This window comes from Perissodus microlepis, chromosome 15 (assembly GCF_051167445.1).
Source record: "Perissodus microlepis isolate ML-2025 ecotype Zambia chromosome 15, ASM5116744v1, whole genome shotgun sequence".
Classification (NCBI taxonomy): Eukaryota; Metazoa; Chordata; class Actinopteri; order Cichliformes; family Cichlidae; genus Perissodus; species Perissodus microlepis.
The window spans coordinates 34,003,144-34,018,182 of record NC_140475.1 but is presented as its reverse complement, the minus strand read 5'-3'; the positions used below and the strand labels follow the sequence as shown (position 1 = coordinate 34,018,182).

At 43.1% G+C, this 15,039-nt stretch overlaps 1 protein-coding gene across 1 annotated transcript in view; it reads left to right on the top strand.

Annotated features, from left to right (window-relative positions):
- Window positions 1-15,039, top strand: part of nr5a2 (nuclear receptor subfamily 5, group A, member 2) — a 69,082-nt gene that overhangs the window by 15,421 nt on the left and 38,622 nt on the right. The window contains exon 4 of the mRNA XM_084952461.1: window positions 1,662-2,371. Within this exon, the coding sequence (XP_084808587.1) occupies window positions 1,662-2,371 (710 nt within the window). The remainder of the gene's footprint in view (window positions 1-1,661; window positions 2,372-15,039) is intronic.

The window sequence follows — 15,039 nt, the reverse complement described above, 5'->3', positions numbered from 1 at the left end:
TGTTAAGACATGATTGTGTGAACGTTTGCATGTAAAATCAAGTCGCCAAGATGACAGTCGACAAGTTGACTGTCTAGCGTGCCCCCGTCTCTTTATGCGATTCTGTGTCTGATGTTTTCTATGTTCAGGACTCTGTGTTTGCACGTGTTTTCTGCGTGTGAGCGTATGAAACGGTGATACACACAAGCGGCACGTGGTTGTGTGAGTGTGTGCGTCTGGCCTTTCAGCTCCTCTCGCTCAGATCAGTGACAGGCACTTTTCGTGACGGAGGTCATTAAAATCACTCCCAAGGCAGCTCGGTGTCCGTGTGAGTGCGTGTCTATTCATGTATGCCTTTGTGCGGGTATCTGCCCATCTTAACCCCGAACTTCAATCCCCCACCACACCCTCTCAACACCCCCTCTTCAATTTTCTTCTTCTGTTCTTTCATTCATCCGTCAAGACATCGAGAGTCAGAGTGGATCGAGGCTGACTGGCTAAGATAGCTGATTACTCAGTGTGTATGAGCAGGTCAAATATATGTGCATTCATTAGCATATTCTTTTTGTGTATGTGAAATTCTTTAAAAGAAAGAAGACCTTTAAGTCTACAATAAAACCCAAGTTGATATTCTGAAATATTGGTGTTAGTGAGTGTTTTTCTGCTGCATAGTGTCCCAGAAGTCCGTTAGCTGGTTGCACACTGGGCTACGCGAGCCTCGTCAGAGTAAGAGGTAATTAAGTATGAATAATTAACACCAGCGCCCCCCAACTGAGAGACAGCAGAGCGTCTTCCCCATGGCAGCAGTTCGACAGATCACACATGGCCCTCGTAGCAGTCCACTGTGTGCCCAGTTCGTTCATTATAAATACCCACAGCACAGACTCGTTGTGATCCTCGCCACAGGATGCTGCACCGAGGGGGGAGACAGGGGGCATCATGGGTATGTTTGTTTCACCAGAATAAAGAGACACAATGTACTTATTGTCAGGCTTTTAAGCTTTTGTTTTTTGTGGGAGTTTGGTTAAAAAGAAAAAAGATTCTGGTAATTGACAGTGGTATTTTAATGGTTTTTGAAACTTCATATTCAGATACATTTTTAAAACATGTATTTTGGAAAGAGAGCTGGCGTATCCTGTGAGATTATACCCACCTCTAGCTGTTGAGGTGAATAGTTTCTGAATGGTAGACTGAGACAGCCAGCTGCACAGCGATAATTCTGCAGAGTGTTTCATAGAGTTTCTAGTCAATGAGTAACATTGCTATCTGTGAGCTCTGTGGGGTTTAAGAGTCAACGGGTGAATGTCAAGTGCAATCACCACAGGAAAACTTTTGCCCTACATACAAGTTACATATGAAAAGTTCATATCCAAACATCATGATTACTTTTACAGTCTGGAACGGTACTCTAAAGGCTTTTTCTACTTAGAAGCACTTGTGAGGTTATCAGGCACATGTAATCTTTAGCAGACTATTGTCTCTTTGGATTATGAATCTCTTTGTTGGATGGATTTATCATTCTGGACGAAATAACTTTTGGATGAACATGTGAAAAATAGTTAGGATTGCATATACTAACTGCTTATTCTATGAAACCTCTTTAAGAACTATAACTATGAACTTTGAATGCAGCTGATTGTATGTTCCTTTTTTGTCTTCTTTTTCATCTCTCTGCCCGTCAGCTGTGCGAGCGGATCGCATGCGGGGTGGTCGCAACAAGTTCGGCCCAATGTACAAACGTGACCGAGCGCTCAAGCAGCAAAAGAAGGCGCTGATTCGAGCCAACGGCCTAAAGATTGAGGCCATGAGCCAGGTGATGCAGGCCGTACCCACTGACCTCACTATCTCTTCAGCCATCCAGAACATCCACTCTGCAGCCTCCAAGGGCCTTCCACTGAGCCACCACGCTGGCCACCACACCAGTCACCACCACCACCACCACCACCACCACGGCACAGCCCTTCCTCCAACAGACTACGACCGCAGCCCATTTGTCACTTCGCCAGTAAGCATGGCAATGCCACCACATGCCGGCAGCCTGCAGGGCTACCAGGCAGCCTACGGACACTTCCAGGGCACTCGCACCATCAAGTCCGAGTACCCAGACCCATACACCAGCTCACCAGAATCCATCATGGGCTATGCCTACGTTGACGCCTACCAGTCGGGCTCACCACCCAGCTTCCCACACCTGATTGTAGAGTTGCTTAAATGTGAGCCAGATGAGCCACAGGTTCAGGCCAAGATCCTAGCCTATCTACAGCAGGAGCAGGCGAGCCGGGGCAAACACGAGAAGCTCAATACCTTTGGCCTGATGTGCAAGATGGCCGACCAAACACTCTTCTCCATCGTGGAGTGGGCACGCAGCAGCATTTTCTTCCGAGAACTCAAGGTATGTGCGCACAAGTCTTTAAAATATGTTTATATTTGAATGTGAGAAGCTGTTTACTCTACATAAATTGAATTATTAGCCAACACTTGTTTTCATAGTTTGGCCCATCATTTTGATCAGTTATGACAGCATACTGTTTAAGCTTTAATTCCATCTGCAGTAAGTCTTCATGCCTTTAATAAATTATCCTGTATTTCTTTCCACTGCTAAATCTTTCACCATGTTGCCATTCATAATTGACAATACTTTACCCAGTTCACAAACATGTGCTTAATCCTTTATCTTCAGCAGACCTTTAATCTCCCTTTTAATGCCATGGCTGCACGCTAACACTGAGTGCACAAGGCTGTGGGGGGAAGTGGCAGGTCTGTCCTTTGCTGCCACTGCTGCGTGTCCCATTGCCTGATCAAAATTCAGCAGCCAGTTGTATTTACCCCGTGCATGACACATTTTTGCTATGGGTTTTGAAAACTTTGACTGTGAGCTTCAGGCACATTTCATATTAACAAGGCCCTAGTCTGAGGGTTTTATGTGAACAGAATACCATCCCTTTTAAATACTTCTCAGATCTACACAGACATGCACTGTGTGATGACATGCGATACTATGACTATAAAAGCAAAAATAAAAAAGTCTTTTGCGTTTTAAAATTGTTTTAAACTGAGTTCTAATTAAATAACATTTAAGCCTAAGACTCTGCTCCTCCTAACCCAGCTTTTTAAGGTTTATGTAATCTGACAAGCCTATTAAAATGGCAACATTGTATCCTTTGTCCCGATCACAATTACAACTGACCACTGGATACCACCCACAAATGCTTCACTGTAACACGTGATCATTCTTTCTCCTATTCATCACAGAGCACAAGGGAGATTTTCTGGTGTGTGTTTGCACACTTGCACTTTATTTGCTCTGAATGAAGGTTAATGTTCAGAGCGACATGAAAGGCATTTGATTAGTCTGTGCCTCACCTGTTTTTCTTCCCCTTGTCTGATTCTTTTTTCTGTTTGTTTCACACCGCATCGCCGAAGGCTCAGCTGCATATTCATGGGCCAGGGCCTGTTGCAAAATCCCCTCCAAATATTTAATATTATTATTTTGTTTTCAAAGGGGAAAATAACAAATGAAAAAATGCAATATTAAAAACAGAGCCAATTACAGCACAGATAAGAGTCCTTGAAAAACACATGTTGACATTTAGCACGCGCCGTGTCCCCACTATTGACATTTTTGAGATCTGTATTTGCATTTACCTCAAATGCATAGCACACACACACAGACACACAAAGGCCCTTTGTAGGGTGTGGCCACAGCTAATAATTGTGTGTGGCTTGCCAATTAACTTTGAATGATCATTTTTGCTCCATTGTGAAGCATCTCTATTTTTCTCACTCTCATCCTAATTCAATTATCTCACCCACTTGTGTTTGTCACTCCCTGATTTGCTGCAGAATGGGCTGTCATTATGTTTGCCTAATGACTACCCATATTACAGAAGCTTGATAGTAATTGAGCCGAGTGCCTGTTACAAAGGTAGAAAATGACCTGGGCTCTATGCAGGAGAAACCTCTTGCTCTACCCCAAACGGTTACAAAAAATAATCTCCTGCTTGTGTTGCACAAGACCCAGTGTTTTTTGGTAAGAGAGATAATTGAACTTACCCCACTTCCCCTATTTTTGAAGGGTCATCTGAAGCACAAGAGGGCCTGACGAATAATGTGCTAGCTGCGGCGCTGACAGATTTTCCCACAGTCCTCGTCTCCTCGCTTGTTTCTAATTAACAGCTACAGGGAGGACTGGTGAAGAAAGATTAATGCTGGGGAGAATATGCAAAGCACGGGCTAGCCAAACTGATCAGCTCACTCTGGATTGTCTGATGCTGCTATTGAACACATTTTAAAATCTACAAAGTATTTGCTTTGTGCTTTTCAGCCATATGAGCTTAATAATTGTGTGTCAATGCATGGTGCCATCCTTTACATATTTTTACTGTGCAAATTAAGCAGAAAAACCCACCCACGACCTTTGTTCTCCACCTTTATCTCCTTGTAAACAAATCTTTGTTTCCTTTTGACTATGTGTGTGTGTCTGTGTTGGTACAGCTAATGGTGCACGTTGTAATGTTTCATTTCTGATTGCTGATTTGATAAGACATTTATAAATCCTTCATCAGCTCCTCTAACTATTAAATCTGACTACAAGACATGAGGTTGAGCCTGAGACCAGAAAGAGAGGAAGCTGAGTGGAATTAAAAGTTTGTCACTGCAGTAGTGTGGCACTGTAGGAAGTTATAAATACGCTTTCACACACACACACACAAAGATATCCACATTAAGACACGGACACCACTCACCCATAAAGCACAGCCCCTTTCACTATTATTAGCTCTGTAAGAACAAAAGAATTTCTCTGGTCATAGAGCCAAGCTGGAAGGGTGTGTGTGAGGCATCTGCCAAAAAAGTGTTTAAAGATTTAGTTTCCATAAGTTGGCCTCGGTCACGAGACTCATAAATATTTAGTCATTAGGGGGACCTTCTAAAGAGCACTCCCTATTCTTTTCCAGTGCGGCGCACTACCTCTCGCCCTCCCTCTCTTTACTTCTGGGAATGAGGCATGACGTGAGGAACATTTCTTACACCTTGGATCTGAGAAGTTGGGGTGGGCTCTCTCTGCCAACCTACTTCACTACTTCAGTTCTGATTGGTTTAACACATTGACAATTAGATCGAGGCAGGTCTGGTGCACTGGTTTTAAAATCAGTTAAAAAAAAAGTGGCATGATGAGGGAATGCTTTGGCAGGGTTCAGAGTTTTATAGAATTTTAAGTGAGTTGAAAACAGGTGGATTCGTGACTGTGTAGGTACATGTGTATGTGTGTTCTGTTATTTATATCAGAATTTGACCCTGCGTTTGCCAACAAAAGATGCAGTTAATGGTTTTAATGATTTTTCATTGAAAGATTAGTTTTTTTTCTCTTGCGTGCAGACAGCCACTGACTATACATTTGTCTTATTTTCCAAAGGGTAAATAAGGTAAAAAAAAAAAAAAAAAAAGGGATTTATTTGTGTATACAAAAGTATACACAAACCATGCTTAATCCACTGTGTTCCACACTTAAATGTAGTGTATCCCAGAGTTTGTTCGCTCTGGGGGGGATGGGTGTTTGACAATACGTTTGTCGTTCAGAGACATTTGCGGGCACTGGGCGGATGCTGTGATATCCCTCCCCAACCTTCTCATCCCCTGTCCTGCCATGAACCCCACTGCCTGCTCCGATACATTTGTGCATGGTAAAGAAAAGAAAAAAATCTTTATTATGCTCATAAAGGGAGCTACAGGCAATGATTGGTCTTGGAATTTTTGCAAAAAGATTGCTTTTTGGTGGTACTGGATTTCACAGCTGTACTACACGTGATGGTAACCCCTATAAAGAACAAATCAGTGAACCCCCATAGTTAAAGTATTAGCAGGCACACTTTTCAGAGGGGCTTTCTAGGAATTCTCTCACTGAAGCAAATCTAGATGAAGGAGAATGATGGAAATACAACACAAAACCTCCCAACAAACAATTTCATGAAAGCATTTCATGTAAAACAGTAACCTCCCATGATATTTCGAAATACGTAAACTAAAGTTTGCTTTACAAGGAATAGAAATCAATGTCCACTATAATAATAATGAAAAAAGGGCTATTGAAAACAAGACAGAGCAAGAACACAAAAATGAAAGTGCAAGTAAAGCGAAGTGATTCACCGAACAAGCTGCAGAAAAAAACCAAAAACAAGAAATTGTCAGAAATCAAACCGCCCTTGAAAGAGATGAATTTGTAACAGAAGTAAAGGTTTGTCTTACAAATGCTTTTAAAGTACACACGTGAGGTAAAATATCAGACTTTTAAAAGGATCAAATAGTTTAAGTTGCTCCTTGACAACATTTAAACACTTTGACTAAAAAGACGATGTCATGTGTTTTTGTAAAACCGGTGAAGACAGCCATTAAAAAAACAAACACTCTGTTCCTGTTTTTACTGAAAATTGGAATACAAGTGTTTGCATGAGTAGTTTGTGTGTGTGTGTGTGTGTGTTCGTGTGTGTGAGGGTGACTCATACCACGGTGGTCTGGTGCTACCCTCTCCTCCATTGTTCCAGCGTAAAGATGGCTAGCTTGACTCCCACCACAAACACAATGGGAAGGAGAATTTAGCCGGGCGATAGGGACTATTGATGATTCATATGTTTATATCTTACCTTCCTAACTGTACTCCCTTTTCACCACAGCTACCCCACCCTCTTTCCTCTCTACACCCTTTAATAAAAACATGTGTGTTCAGTGGTGGGACAACAAGCGCTTTTGCATGCCTTGTCAACACACGGCATACAGAAGTTAATGTACTAAAAGGAAGCACCTTGTCAGACAAAGGCTCATAGGTAATGTAGTGCCGTAAAGCTACTACTCTTTAGCAATAGCACCGTAAAGAAAATATGGTACAGCTCTGTAATAACATAGTAGTAACTGTGAGTAACACTAGACTAAAATGAATATAAATGGGGCAACAATATGATAATCCATGATGTAATGTGCAATGTGAACTACCATTTCCAAATTATTACTGTACTATTACTATGAAATTGCATTATGCATTTCTTTTTCCACATTATTAGCCATTAGATACATTTTAGATCCCAGCTTCAAAGACATTTGCACTATTTTTTTTTCAAATCTCAAATGTCTCATAGAACGTGAGCAAGAACTGTATGTTACTTCAATTATCTGCTGAAAGTGACGTAGCATTTTAAAAGATAATTCAAATACCCAAAACTGTGTAACTATATATGTATACTCCACCCACCTGAAAAAAATGTCACAGAGTTAAAACACCCATGACATTTTTTAAATGTGGCATTACTGTTTCTATTAGTTGTCCAGCGACAGTTGTTTGGAGGAGATCCATTTAGGTTTTTATGCCTCTCTGTTTCTCTCTCTCTCTCGTTTTTCTGTTTTGCTCTGCTCTGCATGTAGCGGCAATGGCAAAAGCAGAACTGAGGCCCATTATGGTGAGGAGGAACTGTATTAGAAGTCTCGTTCCCTGGGAAAGCTCCCAGCTGAGATGGGACGGCCATATTGGATAAACAGATGGCGGGGGAGAGGAAAGGACAGGCGAGGAGAACAGAGGTGAAACAAAGAGGGGAGATGAGAGAAGAGATGGGTAGACGAGGAATGCGAGGAGAGAGTGGGGGGAGAGGGAAGGGAAGGAGAGGGAATAACAAAGAGGAGCGGGTGGAGGAGAGAAAGAGGGAAAAAGGAGGAGAGGAGAGTTGCAGGTCATACCTCGCATCTTTATGTCAGCTTTCTTTCAAATATAGGCAGGAATGCAAACAATTTAATAAGCCCCAAATTGAATACAAATCATAACTTAAATTTTAAGAGCTTTATAATAAAGTGTTGTTATCATAACAGACCAGTCCGCTAAGATACCAAATTAGCACTGTGTTGTGTTATTTTGTACTTAAATTTTACTTCCAGTTTAGTTTATTGATTCCTATAAATAAATACATTTCAAAAGGTTTCATGAACACACAAAAATCTGCAGAAATGTGCAGCAGTCTAACAAATTAGACAAGTAGTTTTAAGCAGTAGAATTATTTACAGCGCTTACTCTTCTCCTCCAGTTTAATCGACTCCTCTCAGCTGCTGCGTGTCAGTCAATCACACCAGATGACAGATCCCTCGGGTGGGACAAGAGGGGAGCTGATGTTCACATCTCACACCTGAATATTCTCCACTAATAGATTTACCTGAGTGAATAATGTAAGGTCCTCTGATGTGCCCCCGCTCTGCCCCGGTGCATAATTTCAGCCCCCTCCTCAACCTCTTTCCCATCTACATCCATAAATATTACATTAATTTACTTTGGTAAAATTATATTTACAAGTTCAGACTGGAAGGTCTTTTTTTTCCTGCAGTCTTGGTTCTCTCCCCTCTGCACACATGTAGTCTACTCCCCCACCTCGTTTTTCTATAATCTATTCAGAAGCAGCTTTTATTTTCAAGGTGCATGTGCACATTTCTGTGTGTGTTTAAGTGTGTGTGTGTGTGTGTGTGTGTGTGTAATAGGAGGGGGTATATTGCCCCTGCACTGCGTTGACCGGTGATTGCACCTTTTCTTTTTTTTTTTCTTCACACCCCATAACTGAGTGGAAATTAATAAGTCGTTTTAGGCGTGATCTGTGAACCCTGGGAAGTGGTATATCTATACCACCATCCACACACACACACGCAGAGATACGGAGCCTCAGGCTGCAATGTCTGTCTTGTCACAGAGGTCAACCCCCTCCACCCCTTACCCCACCATGCAACAACCTCCTCTCTCAACACCGCCAGTCCTGACAAACTGCAAGCGTGATGGGGTTGGCGGACACATGCGTTTGGCAGAGATTTGTAACTGTGTCCCTGCTCCATTGAATTTGAATTATTTTGCAGGTTGTGCCGCACCCTGGAAACACACACACATACCACGGCACCCTTACTTTACAGGGGATAAAAGGAAGAAGCTATAGATAAGGACAGCGAGAGGGATGTTGCCAAGTGTGGGGAAAGATGGCACACGGGATGTTTAAATTAGTTACAGAAATAGTAAGAGAAAGAAAGAAGGGGTTCCAAAAAAGTTGACCGAAGGAAAATAATAGAGATATAAGATGAGAAATTAAGAAAATATTACAAGAAGACAATAAAGGGTCGCTAGAGAAGGACAGAAAGAGGGAAATAAGGAGGAGGGGAGGGGGTACATGGGAAGATGAACAAGGGACTGTGAGAGGTAACAACCAAGGGCAAGAGGAGGAGGAGGAAGAGGAAAAGAGGGGGCACAGTGAAGGACAACAGGGGAGGGTGAAAAGAGAACCGGTAGGTTGGTGGGGTAGGGTGCGGGGTGTAAGGAGGGAACAGGTGGAAGGTTAATGGGCCTGGAGCAGATCCACCAGACGCTCTTGGGCTTGATATATGGGGCCTGGGCCTGGCGCGGGGCGTAGGCTTTCAAAGATATATTATTTCATTTGAGGAGCAGCAGCATTCTGGCCGACAACCCCTCCACCCACCGTCACCCCCCCGATCCCCCACCAACACCCCCCACAGTCCAGCATTTGTCCAGTGATAGATGACATACACACACACACACGCGTGCAACCCACCCTAAAACACACACAAATGCATGTACAGTATTGTCCCCCCTGTGACAGACACACACACACCCCTTTGATTCTGCACAGACTTTTTTTGTTGAAGTCGGCAGACGACCAGCCTCACTTATTTTAGCTATTTGTCCCTGTTTACTTGTCTATTACATGTTCTGTCTTTCTTTCTTTCCTTCCTTCTCTCTCTCACCGTCTCTCTTCTGCTGTTATGTGTCTCCCTGGCTGCCGGCAGGTCTTACGGCCGCCTGTGTGTTTTTTTAAGTTGCTATTTTAGTTGTAACAATATCTCTTTGATCAGCAGTACTGGGTAGGAGCAGCAGCAGTTCGGGGGATACTTATAGGAGGGAGAGGTTGGTGTAGGTTCACAAAGGCCTCTTTTCATTCATAAATTATTGACCATCACGCAGACATCACTCTGTCTTTTTCATAAATAGTGTAAAAAGGCCCTCCTGATTTTTTTTCTTTCTTTTTTTGCAATACAAAATGAGAAAAGTCGATTTTTTTGGATCTGTTTTAAAGACAGTGTATGGGCAGTCAAAAAACCATAAATCATACATGACTGAGGCAGTTCTTTAGCTAGAAGGCTCCAGTTTGGACGTCCTGAATATGAGCCTTACACTGAAGTGTCCCGCTGCAAGATACGGAAGCCGTGAAATGCTATTCTCACAGGTCCCACGTGCAAGTGAAACATGGAAATGCATGTAAAATATTGTATTTGCCTCAGAGGGACCGTTGCAGAACAGCACAAATAAATAATAAAAATCGTGCTATTCTGTGACCAATGTGACAAGATAGCGCCTGCTTAGTCTGAAGCTTTTACAGTGTAATATTGGGTTTTTTTTCTTCTAAATCAATATTTATTTTCCTAACATAATGCATTTTTGAACAGCCTATACAACTTAGGCTGCTTTGACTGCAAGCAACCACCGATTTGACAGAAAGCAAAATTTCCAATGTCCTCTTCACTTCCCCTGATAGTTAGACTGAGCTTCAAAATACAGCCATTTCAAATACTGGACAGGTCCCATAGGTCCATCCCGGGGGGATGGCGGGAGGCCGGAAGGAAGAACAGGAAACTTGTTAAAAGAGAAGATTTAAGGTCACCTGTCCCAAAGGAGCGGCAGCTTTAAGGAGACGACGGGGGTTGGGTCGTTTTAAGCATGTGCAAAGTCTGCTCATCTACTTGTTGCTTTGATGAGGGATGAAAGGCTGTCATGAAGTACAAGTTTACAGAGCTCTGAGCAATGATAGACTCAACTGTCCTCAGCATTATCTCTTCCTTGCGCCACTTCTTTCTCTCACAAGGACCTTTCTTTTTTCCCACTGTTTCGACTCTTAACCGAAATTGGAACTCGGCATGCGAGAGCACTGATGAGACATTCAGTTGTTGACAGATGGACATCACTAGATATTCACCACCCAACTAAACCTGTAAAAGAGATTTGTTTTTTTGTTTTTGTAAACTTCTGTCTGTCTCGGCCTTTCGCCGTTTTCCCCCCTCTCGTCTTCAACCCACTGCTCATTTAGCAGCAAAGAAAAGCAAAAAAATTGAATAAAATAAAAAAAATTGCCTCCACCTCCTCTCGTAGTTTTTCATTTTCAAGCAAGTTAACACGGGCTGATTCGCATTTGTGAGCACTTTGGGCATCCGGCAGGAGAAAGAGCAGGTTGTGTTTAAGTCTTGTTTGAGGATGATCAGGGTAAAAGCCTTTTTTATTGGCAGGTCATGCTGCTTGTTAAGACGGTGGCGCAGGTGACTGGGCTGTGCTGTTAGCCTCTGTGGCCCCCGAACTAACACTGTTGTTCTTTCGCAAGTTGGCAACAGTCAGTCAAATCAGCCGGGAGCGACGGGCAGATAGAGATAGAAGGGAAAGGAAGTGGGAATAAAAGACAAAGAAATTGGGTAAACAAAGTGGATATTGGAACTTGATTTAGCTGGCTGGGCTGCTAACAAATCAACTCAAGGGAGTGTAAACATTTTACACACTCCAAAGTACAAAGCAACTTTCTCGCTCCTTCCACCCCCACCCCCCTCCACACACACACACACACACACACACACACACACACACACACACACACACACACACACACACACACACATATGCTGCTGTGCTTCTAATTATGAGCCATGTTAAATCTGCCTTTTATCCAGAAACCTTTCCACCCCACCCCAGCTTCCCATTAGAAACACTGAAAGCCAAAAGATAAATAAAAAAAAATGCAGCCCATTGTGATTTGCAGACGCACAGGGTGGCACTATGTTGTCAGACGACTGGGAAATATACAGAGACAAGTCCTGGCATTTTGCTTCTAAATACTTCCCTGCTATAGGGTTTCCTCGAGGTCACAGGGGCTGAGGTGTGGCTGCTGCAACCTTAAGCTAACCCCCCAACCTCTAAACTAAATTCACCATTCAAAAGTATGCAAACATGTCAGCCAATTCATCTTCCTCTCTTGCGCTCGCCAGAACCAAAGCACGGTTTTTGATTACTTCATCTATTTATATTATAAACAAAGTAAAATCCAATATTCATTGCTGGAGTAGCTGAATAACATATATCAGATTTACACAATTATAACTCAACAATTATCTACCTGATTTAAATTCAGTGTATACAGTTTAAGCATGTTACATTACATATGTTCCATATGGTGGAAAACTCCACCTACTACAGTGATAGAAGGAGATATTTATAGGTCAGGTATCTAAGTGTGAGTAACTTCTTTAGACAATGACTTGATTGTCTTTCACACATTTACCAGAATGCACACCTAGCTTTTAGGTCAGATAAAAAATAAATAACTAAGCAATATACACACAGAGTGCCCTTTGGTTCCTATGTGCCCATTTTACGTGGCCTTTATTATCTGCGTGTAATCCAGCCTGCCTACAAGTTGGGTCCGTGTCTGCTGCTTTCGTCACAAGGCTGTCAACAGTTGTGCCCCTAGGTCTATTTTTGATGCTTATTTATGGCTCATCTATTCTAGACAGGGAGTGGGGAAGCTTCGGGGGCCTGGGGGGTCCAGGAGACAATAGATAAGACAGTGGTGGACCACAGTCAACAGCTTGCTGGCTAGTTTTACACTTAAAGACTCGAGCGGTATTTATATTCAACGGTGATTGAATTTGCACACCGATGAGTGATGCGTGCAGTTCGTCGGAGTAACACTAGACACTGTGGCTGTGTTATGACAACGGGCGAGAAATTTCAACGAGGCTGCACGCCAGCCAGCGTCCCAGCCGAGAAAACGGCCCGAGCCCTCCCGCCAAAGTAGGACAAAAGCACCTGTTCCCTATTCCTACTTTAGCCGCTCTTTTCTTTGCCGGTTTTTGCTCTTGCTTTTCTTATTTCTTTTGCACTAGACCAGGACTTTTTTATGACTCTCACACCATTACCTCTTGCTCACCTCACAATCTGTCAGTCTCTTTCTCTGTTCTCCCCAAAAGCCATAAGTGCGAACCTGGCACGAGCCACGGATAAACGATTCCATACATGTGTAATAAAGGCATGGCACTAATAATAGCCATTACAGGCCCTGCGTTCTTTTCGGATTGCGCCCTCTCAGAAGGGGATTAAAAAAAGGCTTTTCGGGCAAAGCTGAAACAATGACGAGCAATAAACCAAATATGCCAAAAGGGGACTTGTTGGGAGAGGTGTCGACAACGTCATTAAACCTCTAGAAATTAACCAGTGAAGCTGAAAAAATGCAAGGTTTTCAGGTGGCAAGCCATAGTCTCACCTTCCCTCAGGGCAATGCTTTACACGCCACATGTTGCACTGCACTTCCCATCATGAGCAGCCGCACCACCAGGCCCGCAGCAGCCATGCTATACAGAGATATCTTTTTCCGAATCCAGATGCATTCGTGGCAGTTTCTGTCAGAGAAGGCCTGGAGATGCACTTCAGGGAGAAGCAGGGCCCCATCTGTTCTGCGGCACTGCGGTTCTGATGCCTCGTCTTCCTCTGAGTTTGGCGGTTTACATATCACAAGAGCTCTGGAAAGGCTCAATTAAGCAATTCAGATATTTAATTTGTGCATCAAGGGCTCTGATCCCAGTGATCTCTGGAGCTGCGCAACATTTAAATGTGGATTCACAGCTGTTTTCTTAAAAATCCACCACCCCATTACAACCCCCCAAGGAAAAAACAAAACAAGGGGGAAAAAACCCCCGTCCTCCCCCAGCGCGTCACACACTAATGGGAATATGTGTCTCCCACCCTCTCAGACAGAAAGCATCACAGCGTCAGTCTGTGCATTTTAAAACAGCTCTGGTCTTCTATGCTGGGTTAAGGTATATTGCATATGTGTGTGTCTGTGGGTATATGTCTGTCTGCGTGTGGGAGAGAAAGAACAAGCAAGTTAAAGAAGAATGTCTCTGCTGTTCTGAATAATACAAAAAGGTGAAGGCTTCAGCCTCCTGTCTTCTTTGGCTCCTCTTTTGTGTGTCTTCCTTTCCTCTTAACATCCAGACATCCAGACAAGGATTATTGGCAAATTTTCCAGCGTCTGTCAATCGAAGTCGCACACACGCACACACAAACAGTTACACCAGGGCACACTTACACATACGCAGAGAGGTTTTTACTTTGTATGTAAAGGGTCACCACTTTTCAACAGAGCAACTTCAGTATGCGTTTGCATTGATTCGACAAGTCTCTGGTACTCTCTAAACGGGATGCCATTCTTCCAAAAGATATTCCTGTATTTTGCTCTTTGATTTTGATGCTGGTGGAGGGGGCAGTCTAACCTGCTCTCAAATCCACCAGAGCAGATGAGATCAGATGACTAGAAAATTCATAGCTTATTATTTACATAATATTCATACTCATCAAACTATTAACTGACCCCTAAGGCCCTATAGATGAGGGCTTTGTCATTCTGTCATTGATTTGCGATGACACTTGGCTCTGAGGGGGCTAAATCGAGCCAAATCCACGCCATCCCCCACCCTCCCCCGCAGCATAACGAGGCCGAAGGATGTCTTCACTTATGGGTAAAAGGTAAAGGATTTTTCCTTTACTTTGTGACTTGTTTGTTGATTCCTGTGCCTAAACCCTCTTTCTCATTTACATCTGACTGTCATAACCTTTCACTAAACCAAATCCAAAGCCACAATTTTAGCCAGCCCACAATCACAACAAAGTCAAATCCATACTTGCATATATTCGCAGTCTTTTACTCCCCAGCGTACCATGCATCCCCTCCACATGCCTTTCACACCCAGCACACAAACACCTAGTCATAAATTGCAGCATTAGCTCAAATAATGATTGCACAGCGTGAAAATCCAATGGCTGGGGCTTAATGCCTTGGAATCGCCTTGTAGATTAAGCTCGGGGTGTGTATTTGTGTGTGCTTGGGGAATCTACAAGGGGTTGGGGGGTTGCTGATGGATCAATAGGATTTCTGTGGTCAGTGCCTCCCAGTCTGGAACCTTATAGAGAGTCTACTAGCGTTACTCGTTTGACTTTGTTAT